The 20,526-nt window shown below is 36.3% G+C and overlaps 1 protein-coding gene across 1 annotated transcript; it reads left to right on the top strand.

Annotated features, from left to right (window-relative positions):
* The first annotated feature begins 7,995 nt into the window (after positions 1-7,995).
* LOC115956186 (receptor-like protein EIX1) lies at positions 7,996-13,198 on the top strand. The gene is made up of 3 exons (XM_031074634.1): positions 7,996-8,153; positions 10,481-11,580; positions 12,327-13,198. The coding sequence occupies exons 1-3, from the start codon at positions 7,996-7,998 to the stop codon at positions 13,196-13,198; spliced, it is 2,130 nt and encodes a 709-aa protein (XP_030930494.1).
* Positions 13,199-20,526: the final 7,328 nt, after the last annotated feature.

The following is a 20,526-nucleotide window of genomic DNA, read 5'->3' as shown; positions in this document are numbered from 1 at the left end:
TCCCCCTTACAAATAAGGGAACATGTAAGAGAGAAAACAAAACTTGAAAATTAAAGTGAAATGATTAAGTTTAAAGGATTAGAAAGATTTCATTTTGCGGAGGTTTTCCCTGATTTCAATAAATAGAGAGGAAAAATTAGGACAATATTAGGAAAAGAAATTGGTACCTTTGCTTTAATGAAATTAGAGACTCTGGATTGAAGAAAGATTCCACTTCATCTCTGCAGAGAAAGAAATGAATGTTTTAAATCCAAACAAGTCGAATTTAAACAAACCCATTACTGAAAATATCTAAAAAAAATACTCACATATCAGAATTTCAAATTCCTTAACCCTAATTTCTGTAACCAAACCCAACTGTAATTGTAAAAGTTTGAAACATGTAACAGAGATCTAATTTGTGGGGGGAGAAGTCAGAAAATGAATAGGAATCCAGTTGGAGGCATTATTAATAGGCAGAGTAGACTCATCTTCCTTCTTCTGAATTTTTGGTAGAATCGAGATGGTGAAGTCTAATTGCAAACTATGGATATGCATCAATCGAAGTTTTTGTTTTCCTTAATCACAAAGTAGAGTGAAAGATATTGAAAGGAATTTGAACATAGTTTTTTTTTTTTTTTTTTTTTTTTTTTTTTTTTAAAGCGGTGTGATTGCAAAGGGAAGAAATTAGCACAACTTATTTGGGTAAAGCAAAAGGTGTGGTCTTTTGATTCGGTTTCGAAGGTTTTTCTTTTATCTTTTCTGGGTTTTGGTTTTACTTTCCATTGTTTTCTGGGCAACCAAACAGATATAGAAAATAGTAGAGAGAGAGAGACCTGTTGGGAGGTGACATCGGCGGTGCGAGGCTTGAGAAGGAGGTGGAGGTGGGGAGGGTAGGATTTGAGAACCACGCAATCGTCTCCGTACACTGCTTGCACCGCTTCTACTTCTGCCGCAACTTCCTCTTCTTCGACGATGCTGCTTACCATTGTTCTCTTAGAGAGAGGGAGAGATTTTTTTTTTTTTTTTTTTTTTCCTCTTTGTTTTGGGAGAAAGAGAAAAATAAGGATGCTTTCTCTTCTTTTTATTCTAATGTGGTGTTTTAGGTTTCAATTTTTACTTGTTTCTCAAAAAAAAAAAAAAAAAAATTCAGTTTTTACTTTTTAGACGTGTTCTAGCGAAACACTCATTGGAATTTTAATGGTAAACGTGGCAAGTTTTTAAGGGGTTTTAACCGGTTATTTTTTTGTTTTATATACTGACAAACCATCAAACAGGGCCCGTGAAAGAATATAACTTACCGCTTTTTAATCGTGTATGTGGCTGGATTTTAGATGGATTTTTTTTCGTAGAGCATTAATATTGAAGAATATTAATGTCATATTTAAGGTTTTTTTGGTATTTTATAGCTAAAAAATATTTGTATCAAAAAATGTTATATTATACTGTTGTAAAATTTTTTGCAATAGTGCTACAGTACAATTCTAAGTTACTTAGAATTGTACTGTAGCACTATGCTAAAAAAAAATATATATATATATATATATATTTTATTCCATCCTTTAGTTGAAAAAAAGTGATGATGTGAAAGAAATAATAAAGAAAGATAAAAATAATAATATTTTAATGAAAAAGTAATATAATAGAATTTTTGAATATAGGGTATATTGTAAAATAGTATGGTATAATTGATAAATTAACTTTTTGAGATGGTAAAATAAAATAGAGTGCATTCTAAAATTCTTCAATGCTGATGCTCTTGGCAGCAGTAAAAAACTAACTAGTTATTTTTTGTTTTATGTAGTGACAAACCATCAAACGGCGTCAAGATTGGACCAACATTCATTTCTATTGTTCCGTATGTGTGTGTGTGTAGATTATGTGAAAAGAGAGCTAGACCCAACTCCCTTACCCATAGCAGAAAGCCTTACCCCAAAAGTGTAAAAAGCCCCTACAATCATAAAATAAGAAAATTTAATAACAATTTGTCATTGTGAGAGGGATTACTTGTTAAGTGTTTGATATATGGTAGGATTTTTAATAATCACATTTTTATATATTAATAATCATTTCACTTCTTCACTCATAAAGCACATGACTTTTGGAACTAATCATATAAAAATAGCTACCTAAAGCAATTTCACAACATCAAACAAACCCACTATAATATGATAAAGATTTTCAATATCACCTATTCCCATCAAAGGAATGTTCAATTGTTCACACCAATATTGAAGAAAAGATTCTAGGCTAGGGCATCACATATTTTCAATTACCTTGGACAAACAATTTCCACAATATCTTGTCAAATGGAAGAAAGAATAGAGTATACTTAATGTTTTAGCATGCATGGGAAGGGATTCGATCATAGATAGATCTTTTATGAGAAAATTGTGCGAGCACAAGGAAGACTTTCAAGATATAGACACTAATAAGAAAATCAATATCTTAGATTTTGACACCTCTTTTAAAATAATTAAAAAAAAAAATCAATAGTTACAATCAAGAAGGCGAATTAAACTTTGGTTGTTTCATACTCTTTGTTGGAAATACCAGAAGATGCTAGTTGAGCAACAAAGTTCTTGGCTAGGTTTGACATTTACACATTCATGAACTTCTAATTTTCTTGATAATAAATTAACCTTATGCTCTACAATTATAAAGTTCATGCCCATCCAATATATAACAAACACTAGCTTGTAGTCCCATGCATATTCATAGGATACATTTACAAATAAGAGTAACCAAATGCATATTAGAATTTTACCAAATTTAAATACAATATATATAATGTTTGTATATTTGAAAGTATAAAATAGCTACTAATAAAATATTAGTTCTTTAAAAAAAATCATTTTAACTGTTGTGGGGTCAGAGAACTTATGATCTGGCCCACGCTCTACTAGGGCCCAAGGCCCGTGCCAAGGAGGGTATTTGCCGAGGACGAATGGGGAAAGGCCGAAATGCCGGGGGCACAGTCGAGGATGACCCTGTCCTCGGCACTCCAAGACTTCAAAGGGAAGAGCAACATCTCGTTGAAGGCTGCCCCCAAAAAGCCCTATGAAGGAGATGCGAGTAGAATGGGACCCACGTAGGGGGTATGGTGCGAAATTAGTTCAGGGTAAATACGTCCCCTCAGCATTAAATGCATCCGCCAACATCCTAACCATGTTAATGAGAAAAGACGCCTGGACAGGGTGACTTCGATCATCGCAACTAACAAATAGCAAGGAGGGACAGCTGATGGGGCGGGTACTGAAGTAGGCACCTGCCTGATCAACAAGTGGAGGGTTAAGATCAACCAAGAAGAGTTATATAATGTGAAGGTTGATGCGCCAAGAGAGGGGGCTGGGAAAAAGGATCAAGAACTAGAGCCTCCCAGTCCGCTTCCAAGAGAAAGACTCCTCGAGCGAATACGATTTAATTCTGTATGAACACCACGAAAAACCACCGTCCGGTGACCAAAGCCTAGCCTTTCAAACCCACGCTCTATAAATGATATTGTTTGGGCCTTTTTACGTGCAAACCCAACATTATTATGAGTCGTTACAAATTGTGTCCTTACAATTGACGCCATCTGTGGGAAAGGCTTGTGTCTTGGCACAGGTGGTGGGTTGAGACAATCCCTCACATCATTTCCAACAGCCAGATGTAGTGTTCTAGCGTAAAGTTCCACTAGGGGCTACATTTCTTCACTAGGGGCTACATTTCTTCACTAGGGGCTGCGCTTCGTAGCGTCAGCAGCACGGATGGTTCTAGGAGTTTGGCCGAGGAGCTAATCCCCCTAAACCAAGGTCCCACGCCATAGCCGAGGGGTTAATTCCCCCAACTACTTAAAAACTGAGTTTTGGACAGAATTGAGTTTTGGACAGAACCAAGGTATTACATGGTTTTCGGACTCAAACCTATGGGGAAACCAACTACTTAAAAAATCAAGTTTTGGACAAAACCAAGGTATTGCATGGTCCTCGGACTCAAACCTATGGGGAAACCAACTACTTAAAAACTGAGTTTTTGACAGAACCAATGTATTGTATAATCCTCGGACTCAAACCTATGGGGAAACCAACTACTTAAAAAATCAAGTTTTGGACAGAACCAAGGTATTGCATGGTTCTCGGACTCAAACCTATGGGGAAACCAACTACTTAAAAAATTAAGTTTTTGACAGAACCAAGGTATTACATGGTCCTCGGACTCAAACCTATGGGGAAACCAACTACTTAAAAACTGAGTTTTGGATAGAACTAAGATATTGCATGGTTCTCGGACTCAAACCTATAGGGAAACCAACTGCTTAAAGGAAATTTGGACACCAAGTTGGTCCTAATGGTACATATGACATTTCAGGTGATGCCTATGTACCTGCTGAAATAGGTCCAGACATGAGTTCAATACCCTATGGGGGCGGGCGTGTTGATATTCTGAAACAGGATCCTAAACATGTCATATGTGCAACCATGCATACATGTTACGATAATTAGTTCAGAAATCATAAACAGTAGTGAGTATCGACGAGGGCAACTGACAAGTAACCAAAAGGAAAAAGGAAGAAAAGAATTTCATATATGTGGTCAACAGGTTCAAACTACCAGCAGACTACAAAGTTTTGTCAATAAAAAAAAGGGAAACTAGTTAATCATTAAACTAAAAACAAATACGGAGCCTGGTCGGGGTTTCTACTTCTTCAATTCTGCGTCGGCCACATCCTGGGAAGGCGGAGCGGGATCAGCTTCGACCCCCTAGAGGACAGTCCCTTCTGGGGAAGATTGAGCAGGATCGGTGTCGGTGCTCTTGGGAATCACAGCAAGGGGAATTGCCTGTAGGGGCTGGGCAAGTATGGCTGGCTCTTCGGCATTAGGCATCTGAGCGCCGACCATAGGCTCAGCAACCTCTTTGGGTACCTCGGGGTCCATACGCTCAGATGCTTCTATCACATCCTGAAACTCCCCCCCTTTAAGCGAAGAGCTAGGAGAGGCGCCGACCTGTACAACTTCCGACTGAGTGACCCCTCCCTCATGTTGCTCGCTCACAGCCTCGGAGCTGGTGGAGGTGGCCTCACGGATGGCTGTAGGGTAGAATATGTTCTCCGCTTTCCATAAATCAGACGAAGCATCCACCCCAGCTCGCTTCAAGGCTTCTTCCCAAACCTGGGAGCAGTAAAGCCTGCATACTCCAGGAATTTGGGCTTTAAGGGAGGCTTGGGTGTCAGCTACCCTCGCGTTGTAACCCTCATCCTCGGCCGTTTCCTTGGCAGCCTCAGCCTCGTTTCTGGCAAACTCAGCTTCTTGCTTAGCCCTCATGGTTTCGTCCCGGGCATACTCCGCCACACCTTTGTCATTCTCTGCCAAGATCAGTCTTTTATTTAAATCATTGATCTGCTCATTGGCTATTCGCAACTGGTCCTCGGCTTCGAGCAGACATTTTGTTTAGTCTTCAGCCTGTTTTTGGGCGCCAGCTAAACCCGCCGAGGTGCTATCCCTATCTTGGATAGCTTCTGTTAAGGCAGTCTTGGCCTTGGCAAGGTCGTCCTCGGAAGTTTTGAGAGTCCGCGTGGCCTCTAAGCGCTCGGAGCGTTCATTCTCGGCCGCCTTATTCTGCTTGTTCACTTCCTCCTCCATCCTATAGGTGGCCTGGAGAGCTTGTCAAGGGAGATAAATACATCGTGAATGACAGACCAGGAGTAAGAGTTAATAAAGTTTTAGGGTTCAAGAGCCTTACCATGCCCAAGTACCTCTTCGTACTGAGGAAAACCTCCTGCATCCTCATTTTCTTCAACCCATCCACGTCGGTGGGAAGTAGCATAGTTCTCCCTAGTGCGTCTGCCACATAACCACCCTCGCCATCTCCAAGGTCCCTCATGGACGCGGTTTCCAGCAGTGGCCCCCCGTGGAGCATTGGGGCGGGAAGCCAGGCGCTTGGCAAGGATTGGGCCTCGATCCCCTTTCCCTTGCCTTGGGAAGATTGGGTTTCGGTCTCTTTACCCTTGCTTTGGTGCCCAATCTTCAATTGTTTCGAACGCAGGGCTTCCTCCCTCTCCTTAGAAGGTTGGGATTTTCCCCCATTCATGGTTTCCTTGCCCTTGGGACTCCTCTTTCTCTTTGAATCAGTTCTCTCCAGCCGAGGAGGCAGAGCTGGTTGGGGAGGAGCAGGAAGTTTGGGGCGGGGGGATTGTGGCTGTGACTTTGTGGAGGATGACCTAGTCTGGATAGTCTGGGGCTGAGGTGGTGGGGGCGGAGCATTGGATTGCAACGTTCCCTGCGCACCCTTCCCCGGTTGACCCTCGAGGAGGTCGAATAAGCTGATCGGGGGCTTTCTCTTAAGACCCATCTCGGCTTGAGAAGATGTGCCTACTGATAAAAATTCCGCCTCGGACAATGCTGGATCACCTATATCATCAGAAGGATCCTCGGATTGTTCGGCTAGGTCAAATACCCCAAATCCCTCCTCGGACTGATCTAGCTCGCCTTCATCCTCCGCTTCTTGATGAGATGAGGAGAGGTCCACCAGTGGGATGCCCTCTGGGACAGATGATCCTCCGGAGATTAAAAATCCTGACTCGACCACGGTAATTTTTGGAAGCCAAAGACGGTTGTCACTGATCACGTGCCTAGGGTCGGCAAATGACTTCTGAAGGGGAGCGTACCCTAATATTTTATGAGCGGCTAGGATTTGACCATCTCCGTCATTTATGAAAACTGCCGCTTGTAGAACAGTTTCCAAGTCCACCCGGTTAACTAGGTGAAAATGCCGTTGAAAAGCGTGTGGATCTGCAAAAAAAAAAAAAAAACACATACGCATGGTTAGTTACCGAACCACATCAGATTAGAATGGCACAAAGGGTCGGCGCCCTTCCATTCCCTATACCCCACCTGGTTCTCCTTCTACCATGGGGCACGGATTGCCATCATGCCATTCACTGAAGACGATAAGGAAATCCTTGTTTAATCCTTTGTTGGAATCAGGGAGGCATTGAATTAGTTGAACCCTTTCGTCTCTCGTCTTCATGTAGTAGGATTTCCCCTTCAAATTTGGAGATTATAGCACCAATTCACGTTATGGTGGGTCAGTCTTAGCCCCATCTTTTCGTTTAAAGCATCCACACAACCTAGAATCCTAAACATGTTGCCGATGCACTGGGTAGGGGCTAATCGAAAGTACCTGAGGTAACCCTTCGTTACCGGCTCCATAGGGATTCTCATACCCCCCTCTACAAAGGCGAGGACGGGAATTACCACCTCGCCCTTTTTCCTCTTATAGTGCCACTCCCCTATCTTACAATGTCTCAAACTTACGTTGGGAGGAATCCTGTAATCGGCGATGAACTTTTTCATCGCCTCTTCAGTATCGACTAATTTCCTTAGTCTCAATTTAGCCATCTCTACGATTTACTAAACAAACTTAACTAGCGACGGGAGAAGAAAGGGAACCAAAGAAAAATAAATCCAGAAAAGAAAAAGCACGAGTTAATAGAGGCAGGGAACTTACAGAAAAGAGGAAAGACGCTTCGGACAGACTTTTTATGCTGGAGATAGACTTGAGTTTGGACAAAAGTTCAGATGAACCCAGGGTATACGGGCTAGAACTCTTAAGTGCAAAACTGAAAAGACAAATCCGTTCCAAAAAACATTTATGTTTCCTATTGAGAGTAACTGCACGAATTTTCCCGCCTATAAAGGCTAAGGAATCCCCACCGTTAGATCTCCATCATGCCGTAGAACGTGGGAAACACAGAGCCGCCCGCATTTAATGAGGCCACGCTTCACCTTCCAAAGTCTCCAGGAACGTGTCTCGGGCAGACGAAAAGTCTTAGGAACCGATAAGTGATAAGGATTGACAGGCATTGACGGATGTCTGATGTCATCAAAACTCTCCTATCCGTCCGAGGAGCCGGATAGCAGGATTTTTAGGGGCTATTGTGGGGCCAGGGAACTTATGATCCGGCCCACGCTCTACTAGGGCCCAAGACCCGGGCCGAGGAGGATATTTGTCGAGGACGAATGGGGAAAGGCCAAAATGTCGGGGGCACAGCTGAGGATGACCCTGTCCTCGGCACTCCAAGACTTCAAAGGGAAGAGTAACATCTCGTTGAAGGCTGCCCCCAAAAAGCTCCATGAAGGAGATGCGAGTAGAATGGGACCCACGTGGGGGGTACAGTGCGAAACTGGTTCAGGGTAAATACGTCCCCTCAGCATTAAATGCATCCGCCAATGTCCTAACCATGTTAATGAGAAAAGACGCCTGGACAGGGTGACTTCGATCATCGCAACTAACAAAAAGCAAGGAGGGACAACTGATGGGACGGGTACTGAAATAGGCACCTACCTGATCAACAAATGAAGGGCTAAGATCAACCAAGAAGAGCTATATAATGTGAAGGTTGATGCGCCAATAGAGGGGGCTAGGAAAAAGGATCAAGAACTAGAGCCTCCCAGTCCGCCTCCAGGAGAAAGACTCCTCGAGCGAACACGATTTAATTTTGTATGAACACCACGAAAACCACCGTCCGGTGACTAAAGCTTAGCCTTTCAAACCCATGCTCTATAAATGATATTGTTTGGGCCCTTTTACGTGCGAACCCAACATTATTATGAGTCGTTATAAATTGTGTCCTTACAACTGTTATTCATGAAATTCTCAATTTTAGTTTGTCCAACCACTATTTGTATAATAATAAATCAAAGATGGTGATTTTTTTAAAGTTTATTAATTTTGATTCTATTGTAGTACTTTTTTCTCACTTAATAACTCATTTAGCCCAAAAAAAAAAAATAATAAAATAAATTGGACTCCTCGATTTTGCAGTGTAATAAATAACTATACCAAAATTAAGAAATTTTGATGGGACACATGACATAAATTTCTACTCAAATTTTGATAAATAATCATATTTTATTTCAGCTTTGGCTTTAAATATAGGAAAATGCTAAAATTACAAATTATTTTACAAATTGTTTTTACAAACTACTGGTTTGGTGAGTAGAGATGGTAAGTAAAAATGTGATACTAGTAATGGGTTTAAATGAGAACCAGTAAGAATTTACCATATCAATATTTTGTAAAAATATTGTAAAATAATTTGTAACTATAACATTACTTATATATATATATATATATATATATATATATATATATGATTGGTATCTTTTCAAATACAATAATTTTGTAGGGATTTCATCATGTCGTCCAATGCAATAAATTTGTCTAGTGATTTGAGAGTGGAATGGACAAACTCAGCACAAAAAATAATTAATGATAATTCACATTTTGAGATTTAGAATTAGTTCAATTTGGCCAGGTTTTTGTAATTCCAATAACTAAAAATGTTATCTAGTTGTCTTAAAATAAATAAAAATGTCAAAACTAAAAGTTCAATATTCCATATTATTTTTATATTTAAAAAATAAATCATTTTTAGTGAAAGTGGTGTCACAAGTAGTGATATCACTTTTTTCAATATGGTAAAATTATTGTTACTCTTATTATATAATTTTAGCACACAATATGTTCAATAACCCTCCAAGTAGTGATATCACCTTTTTCCATACTCTTTCGGATTACACCAACCAAAACGGGCTCTTAATAATGAAGGAGCAACTACTTAAGTCATGGTAGGACATCTTTCACAATATTTTTATAATAAATCTTAAGTGGTAGAATGTTACTAATTTTAATTTGAATCCATCATTGAAATTATTTTATTACCCACCAATAAAAGCAACATCTTGCATTCTAAAAATGGTTAAAAAAATATTATGAAAATGTTATACACATAAATTTTTCTCTTAAAAGATTATTAAATTTTGAATGACTAATCAAAACCCTGTCTAAAATAAGTCGCGCTTTCACAAGTTATAGAAAATTGATTCATGTAGGTAGAGTTTGGATAGCGCGTCTGGAGTGTTTCTCAATGCAGTTGCGTTTTTCTATGGGTCCCATGCATTGTTCACGAGACCTACAAGTTTTTTTATACCAAAAACAACTTTAAAATTGGGTCTCACGGTACTATTCACACATTTAAAAATTATTTTGTTACAATATTTTTAATTTTCAATTTTCAGTAATAAGCGGTATCTAAACATATATGTAATCTAATGAACTTGGGTACTCAAAAGGAGGGTCCTGTCTTCAAGACTTATAGAGTCAATCCCTATCATACGGTAAAAAATTGTAAGTATAGTACAACAAGACGGTCTCCCTCCTATAAATAAGCATGCCATTACCATTAGTACCATTCATACAAAATCATAAATTAGTTTTATTACTTTTATAAAGCATGATGATAGAGGGTTCCTTTGGATTCATACCTGTTACTTACTTACTTTAACCCTTTTTCATTATTTATTTTTTTTTTTTTGGTGGTAAAGACTTTAACCCTTTTCCTTTGTTTGCTCACTATTCATCCTAATTTCTGCACTACGAACTCTGAGGTTCGTTGCATTGAAAGCGAGCGACACACCCTTCTCAACTTCAAGCAACACCTTATAGATCCTTCAAACAGGCTTGCCTCTTGGGCTGCTGCTGCATCTGACGAGGATTGTTGTGACTGGGTCAGTGTTGTCTGCCACAAGCACACAGGTCATGTCCTCCAACTCCTTCTTAGAACCTTCTATCCTCTGTATGACGGGCTTACTACTGATGATGACCAATATGAAGCTTATGAGAGGTTAGTGTTCGGTGGTAAGATAAATCTTTCTTTGCTTGATTTGAAGCAGTTGATTTACTTAGATCTCAGCCACAATGATTTTGGTGGTACTCACATTCCCAAATTCCTCGGTTCAATGGGGAGCTTAAGATATCTTAATCTCTCCAATGCGAGATTTGGGGGATTGATTCCTCGTCAACTCGGGAATCTCTCTAATTTGCAATATCTCAATCTTGGAGATTCTAATTATTATGGTGATTTATCTGTCGAGAACCTTCAATGGCTCTCTGGTCTTCCTTTACTACAACACCTTGATATGAGTTCTGCAAACCTTAGCCAAGACTCTGATTGGCTACATGATATAAACATACTCCCTTCCTTGTTAGAGTTGCGATTCTCATATTGCCACCTCTTTTGTTTCATCTCACCCATACCCAGTATTAACTTTTCATCTCTCACCACCCTTGATCTTTCATACAACTCTTTTGAAAACAGTTCGATTCTGTTTTGGGTCTCTGGTCTTCATAATCTGGTTTCTCTTGATCTATCTCACAATCAGTTTGAAGGTCCAATCCCTGTTCATCTCCTGAACTTGACTTCACTTGGGCACCTCGATCTATCTAGCAACACTTTCAACTCTTCAATTCCTAATTGGCTGTACAGTTTTAGTCATCTTGAGTTTCTCAACCTCAAGGAAAATAATTTGCAGGGTAAAATCTCTAGTTCCATTGGAAACCTAACATTTGTCATTAGCTTAGACTTGTCAACTAATGAACATGAAGGAAAGGTTCCAAGTTCTTTAGGTAATCTCTGCAAGTTAAGGGTAATTAGATTGTCGGACAACAAATGGAGTCAAGAGATATCTGAAATCTTTGAAAGTCTATCAGGATGTGTTTCAAATGGACTAGAGATCTTAGAAATGGGCAATTTAGAAAACTTGTCATCCTTTCTTTGGGGTATAACTCAATTTCAGGTCCAATTCCATTGTCTATGGGAAATCTTTCATCTTTGAGATGCTTGAACCTTGAAACTAATCAAATTAATGGAACTCTCCCTCAAAGCTTTGGGCAGCTCTCCAAATTAGAGTCTCTATATATTTATTCAAATATGTTGTAGGGTGTAGTATCTGAAGTTCATTTTACCAATTTAATGAGATTAACAAAACTTTTTGCTTCTCATAACCGACTAACTCTAGAAGTAAGTGACAATTGGACCCCTCCTTTTCAAATCAACAATTTAGTTTTGGAATCATGGAATTTAGGGCCGAAATTTCCTTCATGGCTTTGTTCACAAGAGCAACTTTCGATCTTGGACATATCCAATACAAGGATTTTAGATACAGTTCCTCCTTCATTTTGGGACCTGTCTTCTCAACTTACGTATCTAAATCTCTCTCACAATTAGATCTATGGAGAGATTCCAAATATCTCAATGATTTTGTCCTATTCTTCAATAATTGATATGAGTTCAAATAACTTCACTAGTGTGTTGCCTTGTACATCCTCTAATGTGGGCGTCTTTGATCTCTCTAACAATTCATTGTCTAGATCTATTTCGCATTTTTTGTGTTACAAGATGAATGAGTCCAAACGAATGTCATATCTCAATCTTGGTAGAAACTTGTTATCAGGGGAAATAGTTGATTGTTGGATGATGTGGCAAAATTTGTTTACCTTAAATTTGGGAAACAACAATTTGTCAGGTTCAATTCCAACATCCATTGGATCTTTGATTTATCTTGGGTCTTTGCATCTATACAACAACAAATTCTCTAGAAAATTACCATCTTCATTGAAAAATTGTAAAAACTTGGTTACTATTGATATTGGCAAAAATGAGTTTGTTGGGAGCATACCTTCATGGATAGGACATAGATTTTCAAGCTTGGTGATTCTTAGCCTTCACTCAAATAATTTCTATGGTTACATCCCGGAAAAACTCTGCTCTCTAACTTCACTCCAAATCTTGGACCTCTCAAATAATAAGCTATTTGGAAGCATTCCTAGATGTATGGACAATTTCAGTGCCATGGCCACAAATAACAATTCAAATGGTCCCCTTTTTCTACTCGAACATTCAATTGGCTATGGTACTTCTATGCTTTTTGAAAGTGCATTGCTTGTGATTAAGGGGAAAGTTCTTGAGTATTTCATCACTCTTCAATTTGTAAAAAGTATAGACCTATCTAAGAACAATTTATCGGGCAAGATCCCCAAAGAAGTGACTAGTCTTCAAGGATTACAATCATTAAATTTGTCATTTAATATCTTGATAGGAAGGATTCTTGCCAATATAGGTGTTATGGGATCACTGGAATCTATCGATTTCTCTGTAAATCAACTTTCAGGTCAAATTCCTCAAAGTATGTCAAGTTTGACATTTTTGAGTCGATTGAACCTGTCAAACAACAATTTAAGTGGGAAAATCCCTTCAAGCACTCAACGACAGAGCCTCAATGCCTCATGTTTTATTGGAAACAAACTTTGTGGAGCTCCACTAATTGAGAATTGTTCTATAATTGATGTAAAACCTAACATTAAAAACAAAAGGAGCAAGGATTTTGGTGGACCTTAAGTGGATTGGTCTTATGTTAGTATGGCATTTGGATTTGTGGTTGGTTTTTGGGTTGTATTGGGTCCTTTACTATTGAATAAGCAAGGGAGAATCATGTACTTTCAATTCCTAGATCACCTAGGGTACAAACTCTGGGGTGTTGTGGCACAAACTTGGCTGCATTGTAAGTAAATGTTGTAAGATTCTTAATATTTAGTGCAAATGTCATTTAATCATAGTAATCAATATTTTGATGATGTTTATTTGATCTTTGAGCTGATTAATACTTGTATTATTAGTTATATTCATTCCATTGACATATATGAATTGTGTATGTCTACGTGGGTGGGTATACATAATTAAACTGTTGATTCAGTAAGTATGTTTGGGTTTCGTGGTTTTACTGAGGTATTGTAACTGGAGATTTATTTTTGATGATGTCCAAGTCTTTCTTATGTTCCCTCTGGACATTGACACTCTTAATTTAGTTGAAAGGTATGGAACTGAACTATCGACCTCCTTACTTATGCTGCATTTATTTTGATTTTAGCAACATATTGGTGACACACTGCACTGCAATTAACAGGCTTGATTAGGAGCTTGAATGTAATTTGGAGAAATCATCTTTTTTGAATCCTAACTCTTATAGGTGAGTTTCTTTTACATGTAAAAGAGAGCTTCCAACAAACTGGATTTTGTGATTGCCAGAGTTTATAATTTATGATATTTCGAAATAACATTCCCAACTCTTTCCATTTTTTGCTTCGACAACCATATTCCTTTCATGAAATTACTTCATTGTATATTAGAAAAATCTGAAATATATATTCCTTACATGTATATTCATAAAATGTGGTTTTGGTGATGAGGGATTTTACTATTTTAGTCTAGGTGAAACGGGGTTTTGTTGAATTAATGATTTTCTGAATTGCGGTATGGATTTTTTTTTGAGTTACTGGTTCTGACAAGTGAAGGTCATTGAATTGAGAGAGAGTTTGTGGGGCGAACTTAATTGTCTGTGGTGTTTTGTTGGGGTTGTAATGTTGTTTGCAAAGATTTATCAACGCTTCTTTTTTACACTTGTTTGGCATGGTAGAAAAATGAAATCCAAAAGGCTGTCTTTGACAAGACAACATCGGAATTAAGTTGAGTTGTGTGTGTTTGCAGTAGGATAGTAGTCGACACAATATTGCACTTTATGCAGTAGGACAGTGTATATAAACTCTTACAACTCAAATTTTTTTTTTTAGTAAAGCAGCCCAAGATTATATTTCTATTATCTGTAGCTCTCTTTTTTGGGTGAAGGTGAAGTATACTTGCTTCAATACAGTTGTCTTTGGTTTCCTATGTAAAATTCATTTATATCCTCATCCTATGTAATTTTTCTTTTCCACTAGTAATGGAAAATGTTGGTACCTTTAGTTTTTCCAATAAAACTCAACTACGCTCTATCACAACCATATGCCTTGGTTACATTAAGCTCATACAATTTTAAACAATACATAATATATATTGTAGTATGGCCACATTTCTTTTGCTAATCATTAGACCTTGTGTTATTTCTGACTATCTCATCCATTCTTGGTGTAATTTTGGCAACTGCTAGTGTTACTGTGGTATGTTTTGGTAACTTTGGGTCTGTTTGGATTGAGCTTATTGTTGCTGAAACTGAAAACTGAAAACACTAAATATTGTAGCAAAATAATTTTTAAATGTGTGAATAGTACCGTAGAACCCATTTTTAATATTTTTTAATATGTGAACAGTGTATGTACAGTATATGAACAGTATATATACTGTTCATAATAGTATATTTTGTCCCCTAAAGTCAACATATGCGGGCAAAAGAAAAGAAAAAAAAAAAAAAAAAAAAAAAAAAAAAAAAAAAAAAAAAAAAACAAAGAAAACGCAAGACCAAAACGTGGACGCAGGAAAACGGGGAATCCAAACGCCCTCTTTATATGATTCTCCTTTAACAAGAATTGTCATTCCTCTTTTCACCACTTAAATTTGTAAAACTGGACTCTATTTACGGATTTACAAATGTCATTGTATTCCAAATACAACAAGGTTCTCCAGTATTTACTAAGTACCTATCCAATTGAAATTTAATTTTTTATTTTCTATGTAAGCAATGAGAGTTTATTTTATATCTTGTAGTATAATAGTTTTGGATTTTTTTAGCACATGGATCACGACTTTCTAGTTTCTAGTGAATATGGTTGAATACCTGAACCTTATCCAAACCATTCCAAACTCTTAAGGATAAAGTAATTAAGTGGGGTGGCATTTAGAGTATTGGTAATTAAAGAGTTTCCAGTGAGTTTGAGTTTAATCCTAATGTTTTGTTCAGATCACGATTTGATAAACATGATGATCAGTAATATATCTCTAATATTATGTGTATTTGATGATGAGTTTAAATATATAGTGTAGTTTTAGATATTTGGTCCATAGAAATGCTCTTATAGTTGTGATATTTGAAAATTAGAAGGATATTTAACTGGGGTTCTTAATTCTTATTACTATCCAATATGCACAACTTAGCATTATCACCCACAGGCTAGATATTTTCCCCCCCTTTTGTTTAGCGTGTTCTCTGTTACTCTACCATTAACTTTTTCCAAGAATATCTGTGCAATAAATTAGCCGGTGTGGTAATTATATAGAGTTGAACTTGGCCTAGGGGCCTGTGGTGTGCATTACCATCTTCAATTTTTTGCACAGGACATTGTGAAGGCCAAGTAATTCTTGTAGTAGGGAGGAGTTGACATTGGCTATTGAAGACTATGACAGTCTCAATCATATATCGCAACTTGAGGTACAAATTGGATGATAAATTGTGTGGATTCAGGGAGATTTAATTTGCTTATAGCTATCTGAAATTTGAAATGGTATTTACAACTATGAATGCAGAATCCGTTGGATGAACAAATGTAAAACATTATGCATATGCTCTACTTGATTATAGAGAACCTTATAGCTGACTTGATTGTCTTAACTATTTTGCTAAGAGTAATATGTTGAACATGTGTAATTGGTAATAGTTGCCACCCTTCACTATGGTGGAGAGTAATTTCTCATTCACCAGTAGCCAACGGTGAAAGCAAGGGACAGATTTAAACCAGGCAATGTCAATAGTTTCATCTTATGTGTCATGTTCAGGGTGGTTGTGTTGCTCCCACAAGAAACTAACCAAAAATCCTGAGCTTGGCAGTTGCTTTACCTTTTGGGTAACGCAAAATATACCATAAAGACTAACACAAAATAAGAAACTGTGAAAAGGAAATATTGGAAAAGTACTGGTGAAAAATAATGTAAAAAATTAAATTTAAGTGTTTTTCAATAAGATTGGATTGTTAATTTCATCTTTCTCTAGTTCTTATAGGCAAGCTAGCTTAGAGCTTTTAACGGACCAACACAAGTGCAAGTTGAGAAATAATTTGGACCCACAGCAAAATTTATCAATTTATTAATTAACCAATTATGTAACTCGGTTATTACCTGTTAATTACCACGAGCATAGTCACAAAATATAAAATAACAAGCAGTAAAGAAAATAACACAAGATATTGAAAACCAATGGATTAAAGTTTGCAACATGAATCACACTATTGACCCTAGACTCTATGTAGCAGATACTGACATGGATCCATAATCAGCTCCAAGTTGCAGGGATTCTTTTATCTTGAAAACCTTCTACAAATCGTGTCGATGACTCCAAGGACCGACTCCAAAGACCACCTTGAAGATTTGATCTCAACAATGACACACTAGCAATAGCAGGCTCTTGTGGCTTCAACCTTGATCACCAAATAACAACAGTCTTGAGATTGATCTTCTATTCTCACTGGTTTTGGTGAAATTGAGGTTTTGATTTTCTTCTTCTTAGATGCACAGCAATACCTCAATTGTAGTGCTATAAAGTGCCTTTTATATGTTTGTATGTATGCCATAAAAAAAAGTACAGGGCAACACAAACTCAATTATAAAAGTTAGATTTCAAGTTTCTTGTATCTCAATTGAGCAAGTCACTACTGAGAAGTATTAAGAATCTTGCTTTGATCTATCATGACTAGATTGAAGGTCTAACAAAAGCACTACCTTGATTGATTGAGACATAATCGAAGGGCAATTAAAACTCCATACTTCTTTCTTTTGAGCTGCATCTTGGACATCTGATTATGGATCCAAACAAGATTAAATATCATAGAATCTTTCAACCCAAAAACCTAACACTAGTCTTTTAAAATCCATGTTTATTTTGTATGTATGATAAAGTTGCACCACCACGAAAGTTCATGAATTTTGACACATATGCCATTTTTCCATTTCTAGACACAGTAAGGTTTGCTAACAAAACCAGCAGATATTTGAAACACATTTTAATAATCTCTTTTGGCATGGATGTAATTTAATAACAAGTAGGTAGTGAATCCCTCAAGAGAGGACCTGCTTAACAAGTAGGTACATATTAGTGGCGTGAATTTAACCAACATAAAATTGTTGTCAACTGTTTTGAACCCTTTTTTTTTTAATGTGAATAAGAATATAAGATCACAAAAAATAGCTAATAACCATCTCCATCCATTATTATTATTATCATTAAGTATTTTTATAAACACGATAGAATTTTCTTCTCAAAAAAAAAAAAAAAAACGATAGAATTTTAACTTATGCCTTTATATCATCAAGTTAAGATATCAATTAGTTTGTTTATGTACGTGGGGTTTGAAATTTGAATTCCAAACTTCTTACTTGATAATAAGAGACTTTATTAGTTGAACTAATCGGAACCTACTATTTTTATATAATTTTCGCTATTATATATATGTTCTATGGTTCCAAGTAGAACCTTCAATTAAATAAAAAATAAAAACTATAGTAATACTGGGTGACTCTAAGTCAGAGTCGGACCTATTCCATTTAATGATCCTTTGATTTTTTTTTTTTTTTTTTTTTTGATACACGTAATGAATGATGAATGATGAATGATGAATGATGATGACCAATCAAAGTTCAGTCTAGAATACAATGCACAATTGGTCAAATTAGAAAATAGAGAATTGAAATGCATCCAAAAGAACTAGAGTATATTCAACATTAGTGTGCCTGGATGACTTCTCAGATTTTGACACTTGCACATTCATGAACTTTTGGTTGCACACTAGTATTGATTGGGAAAGATTTTGTGCCAGAGCATCACACATTTTCAATTAATTTGAATGACAATTTCCACAAAATATTATCAAATGGAGAAAAAACTAGAGTATATTCAATGTTGGTGTGCTTGGAAAGAAATTTGTTCCTAGTAAGATCTTTTCTAAGAAAATTGTGCCAAGCACGAGGAAGACTTCCAAGATAGAAACACTAACAAGACTTTCTTTTTAACTTTTAATACATTCTACTCATGACACTCTAGTTTTTAACTTTTAAAATCAAAGTGGGACGTATTCTATATTAATGATCCTTGAATATTTTAATTTTTTTTTGATAAAGTAATGAATGATGATGACAAATCAAAGCTCCGTGTAAAATAAGTTGCAGTGCACTTTTCTCAAGTTAGAAAATTGATATATGTATCCAAAAAACCTATTAATGTCCCACAAAATTGTCGCATATACAAGACTCACCGAGTCAATGCTTTACGCCAAATCCCTAATGTGTGGTACAAATTTAAAGCATTAAAAACCAATTAAACTCAAGTCGACAAACAAAAATTCCTGCCAACTCTAACAGCCTATCACCAAACAACACGTGGTAAAGTCATTAACTAATAAACAGTTTAAACAGCGCTTAATTTAGTTTAGAGAAATGATATGTCCACAACATTTTCACAACATTTTTATAACAAATTCTAAGTGGCAGGTTGTTACTAGTTGTTATTGTTGGGGCAAAAAGTAATCTTAATGTTAGATTCAAATTTGAACCAATAACAACTAACTATTTATGATTTGTTGTGAAAATATTGTAAAAATATTGTGGACATAACACCTCTTGTTTAGTTTATAACAAAATATTGCACACGGCAAGTAGCATAAAAATAGCTTAGAACTAAGCAACAAAAGCACACTGGGATGTGTAATTGCTTCAATCTTTAATATATACTTTGTTGTGGATCAAAATTTCAGTTAAGTCTATATACAGTAATAATTAATCAATGACTGGCAGCAAAAAAATAAAAATAAAAATAATCATTGACAAACATTTTTAGATTTATTTTCATATGAATTTATTTTTCTTTTCCAATGTTCTCCACAACTTATAATGAATATTTGAAATTCAAGATATTAATTTCTTTTACAACTAGAAGTTTCATCATATATATTTTTGGCATGAATTTCAAACAAAACAATGTCGTCAACGGTGAATAAGACCACTAAAATAGCTAATAAACAGAATAACTAAGACACCACTTCATTTCGCCTAACATCAAAAAATTATGCAATCCCTGCAGATTTTTTTTCATTTTCGAGAGAATGTTGAAATTAGGTTAAACCACAAATAGTGCTTTAAATTAATTCAGGACAGCAGGCCATTACTACCTAACATAAAAAAAATGGCTCGTATTTTTGACACGTTCATAAAATGCATTCTTGATAACCTCAATTTTGGTCCTGAAATAATTACAATATTGGTTAATAATAATTTCAACTCTTCACTAGGAAAGCATATGACTTTTGGAACTAGGCAGCCTCATACTAGACTTTTCAATGGCTGGATAAAGGAATTTCTTAATATCGAACAAACCCACTGTATACGCTAGGAAATTCTAATATCATGTTGAATTCTGTGTTGACTAGTTTTGATTAGGAAAGATTTTGTGCCAGAGCATCACACATTTTCAATTAACTTGGGTGACAATTTCCACAATATGTTATCAGATGGAGAAAAAACTAGAGTATATTCAACGTTAGTGTGTTGTTCCTAGTTAGATCTTTTATGAGAAAGTTGTATCGAGCACGAGGGAAGACTTCCAAGATACAAACACTAACAAGACTTTCTTTTTAACTTTTAATACATTCTACCCATGACACTAGTTTGTTACCTATTTTGTACTAATATATATCGGTATAATTTATTCTACCTATATGCAATATTGATCAAATTTCCAATGATATTTATTTTAAAGTTCCATTTGGATATAATAATAGCGTAATCAACTAAATTCAATCAGTTGATTAGGACAATACTTCATTTTTTGAGTAACCTCATTGAAATTAGTAACAAGCCAACAATTCAACTAATTAAGTTGTTGTTATATATATATATAAAATAATAATTAAGTTGTAAAGTATAACTTATGTGTCTAGCTTATTTTGATTATTAGTTGATCAATTATAATAGGG

This window comes from Quercus lobata, chromosome 8 (genome assembly GCF_001633185.2).
Source record: "Quercus lobata isolate SW786 chromosome 8, ValleyOak3.0 Primary Assembly, whole genome shotgun sequence".
NCBI lineage: Eukaryota > Viridiplantae > Streptophyta > Magnoliopsida > Fagales > Fagaceae > Quercus > Quercus lobata.
The sequence above is the reverse complement of the archived record's forward strand: the minus strand, read 5'-3'. Positions and strand labels throughout refer to the sequence as shown.

Excerpts from the sequence above, each read along its gene's own strand:
- LOC115956186 (XM_031074634.1), top strand. The coding sequence starts at position 7,996 with ATGTCGGGGGCACAGCTGAGGATGACCCTGTCCTCGGCACTCCAAGAC. Across the intron at positions 8,154-10,480 it reads CAGTGCGAAACTGGTTCAGG|GCTTGCCTCTTGGGCTGCTG; the intron begins GTAAATACGTCC and ends TCCTTCAAACAG. Across the intron at positions 11,581-12,326 it reads CTTGTCATCCTTTCTTTGGG|GTTCAATTCCAACATCCATT; the intron begins GTATAACTCAAT and ends ACAATTTGTCAG.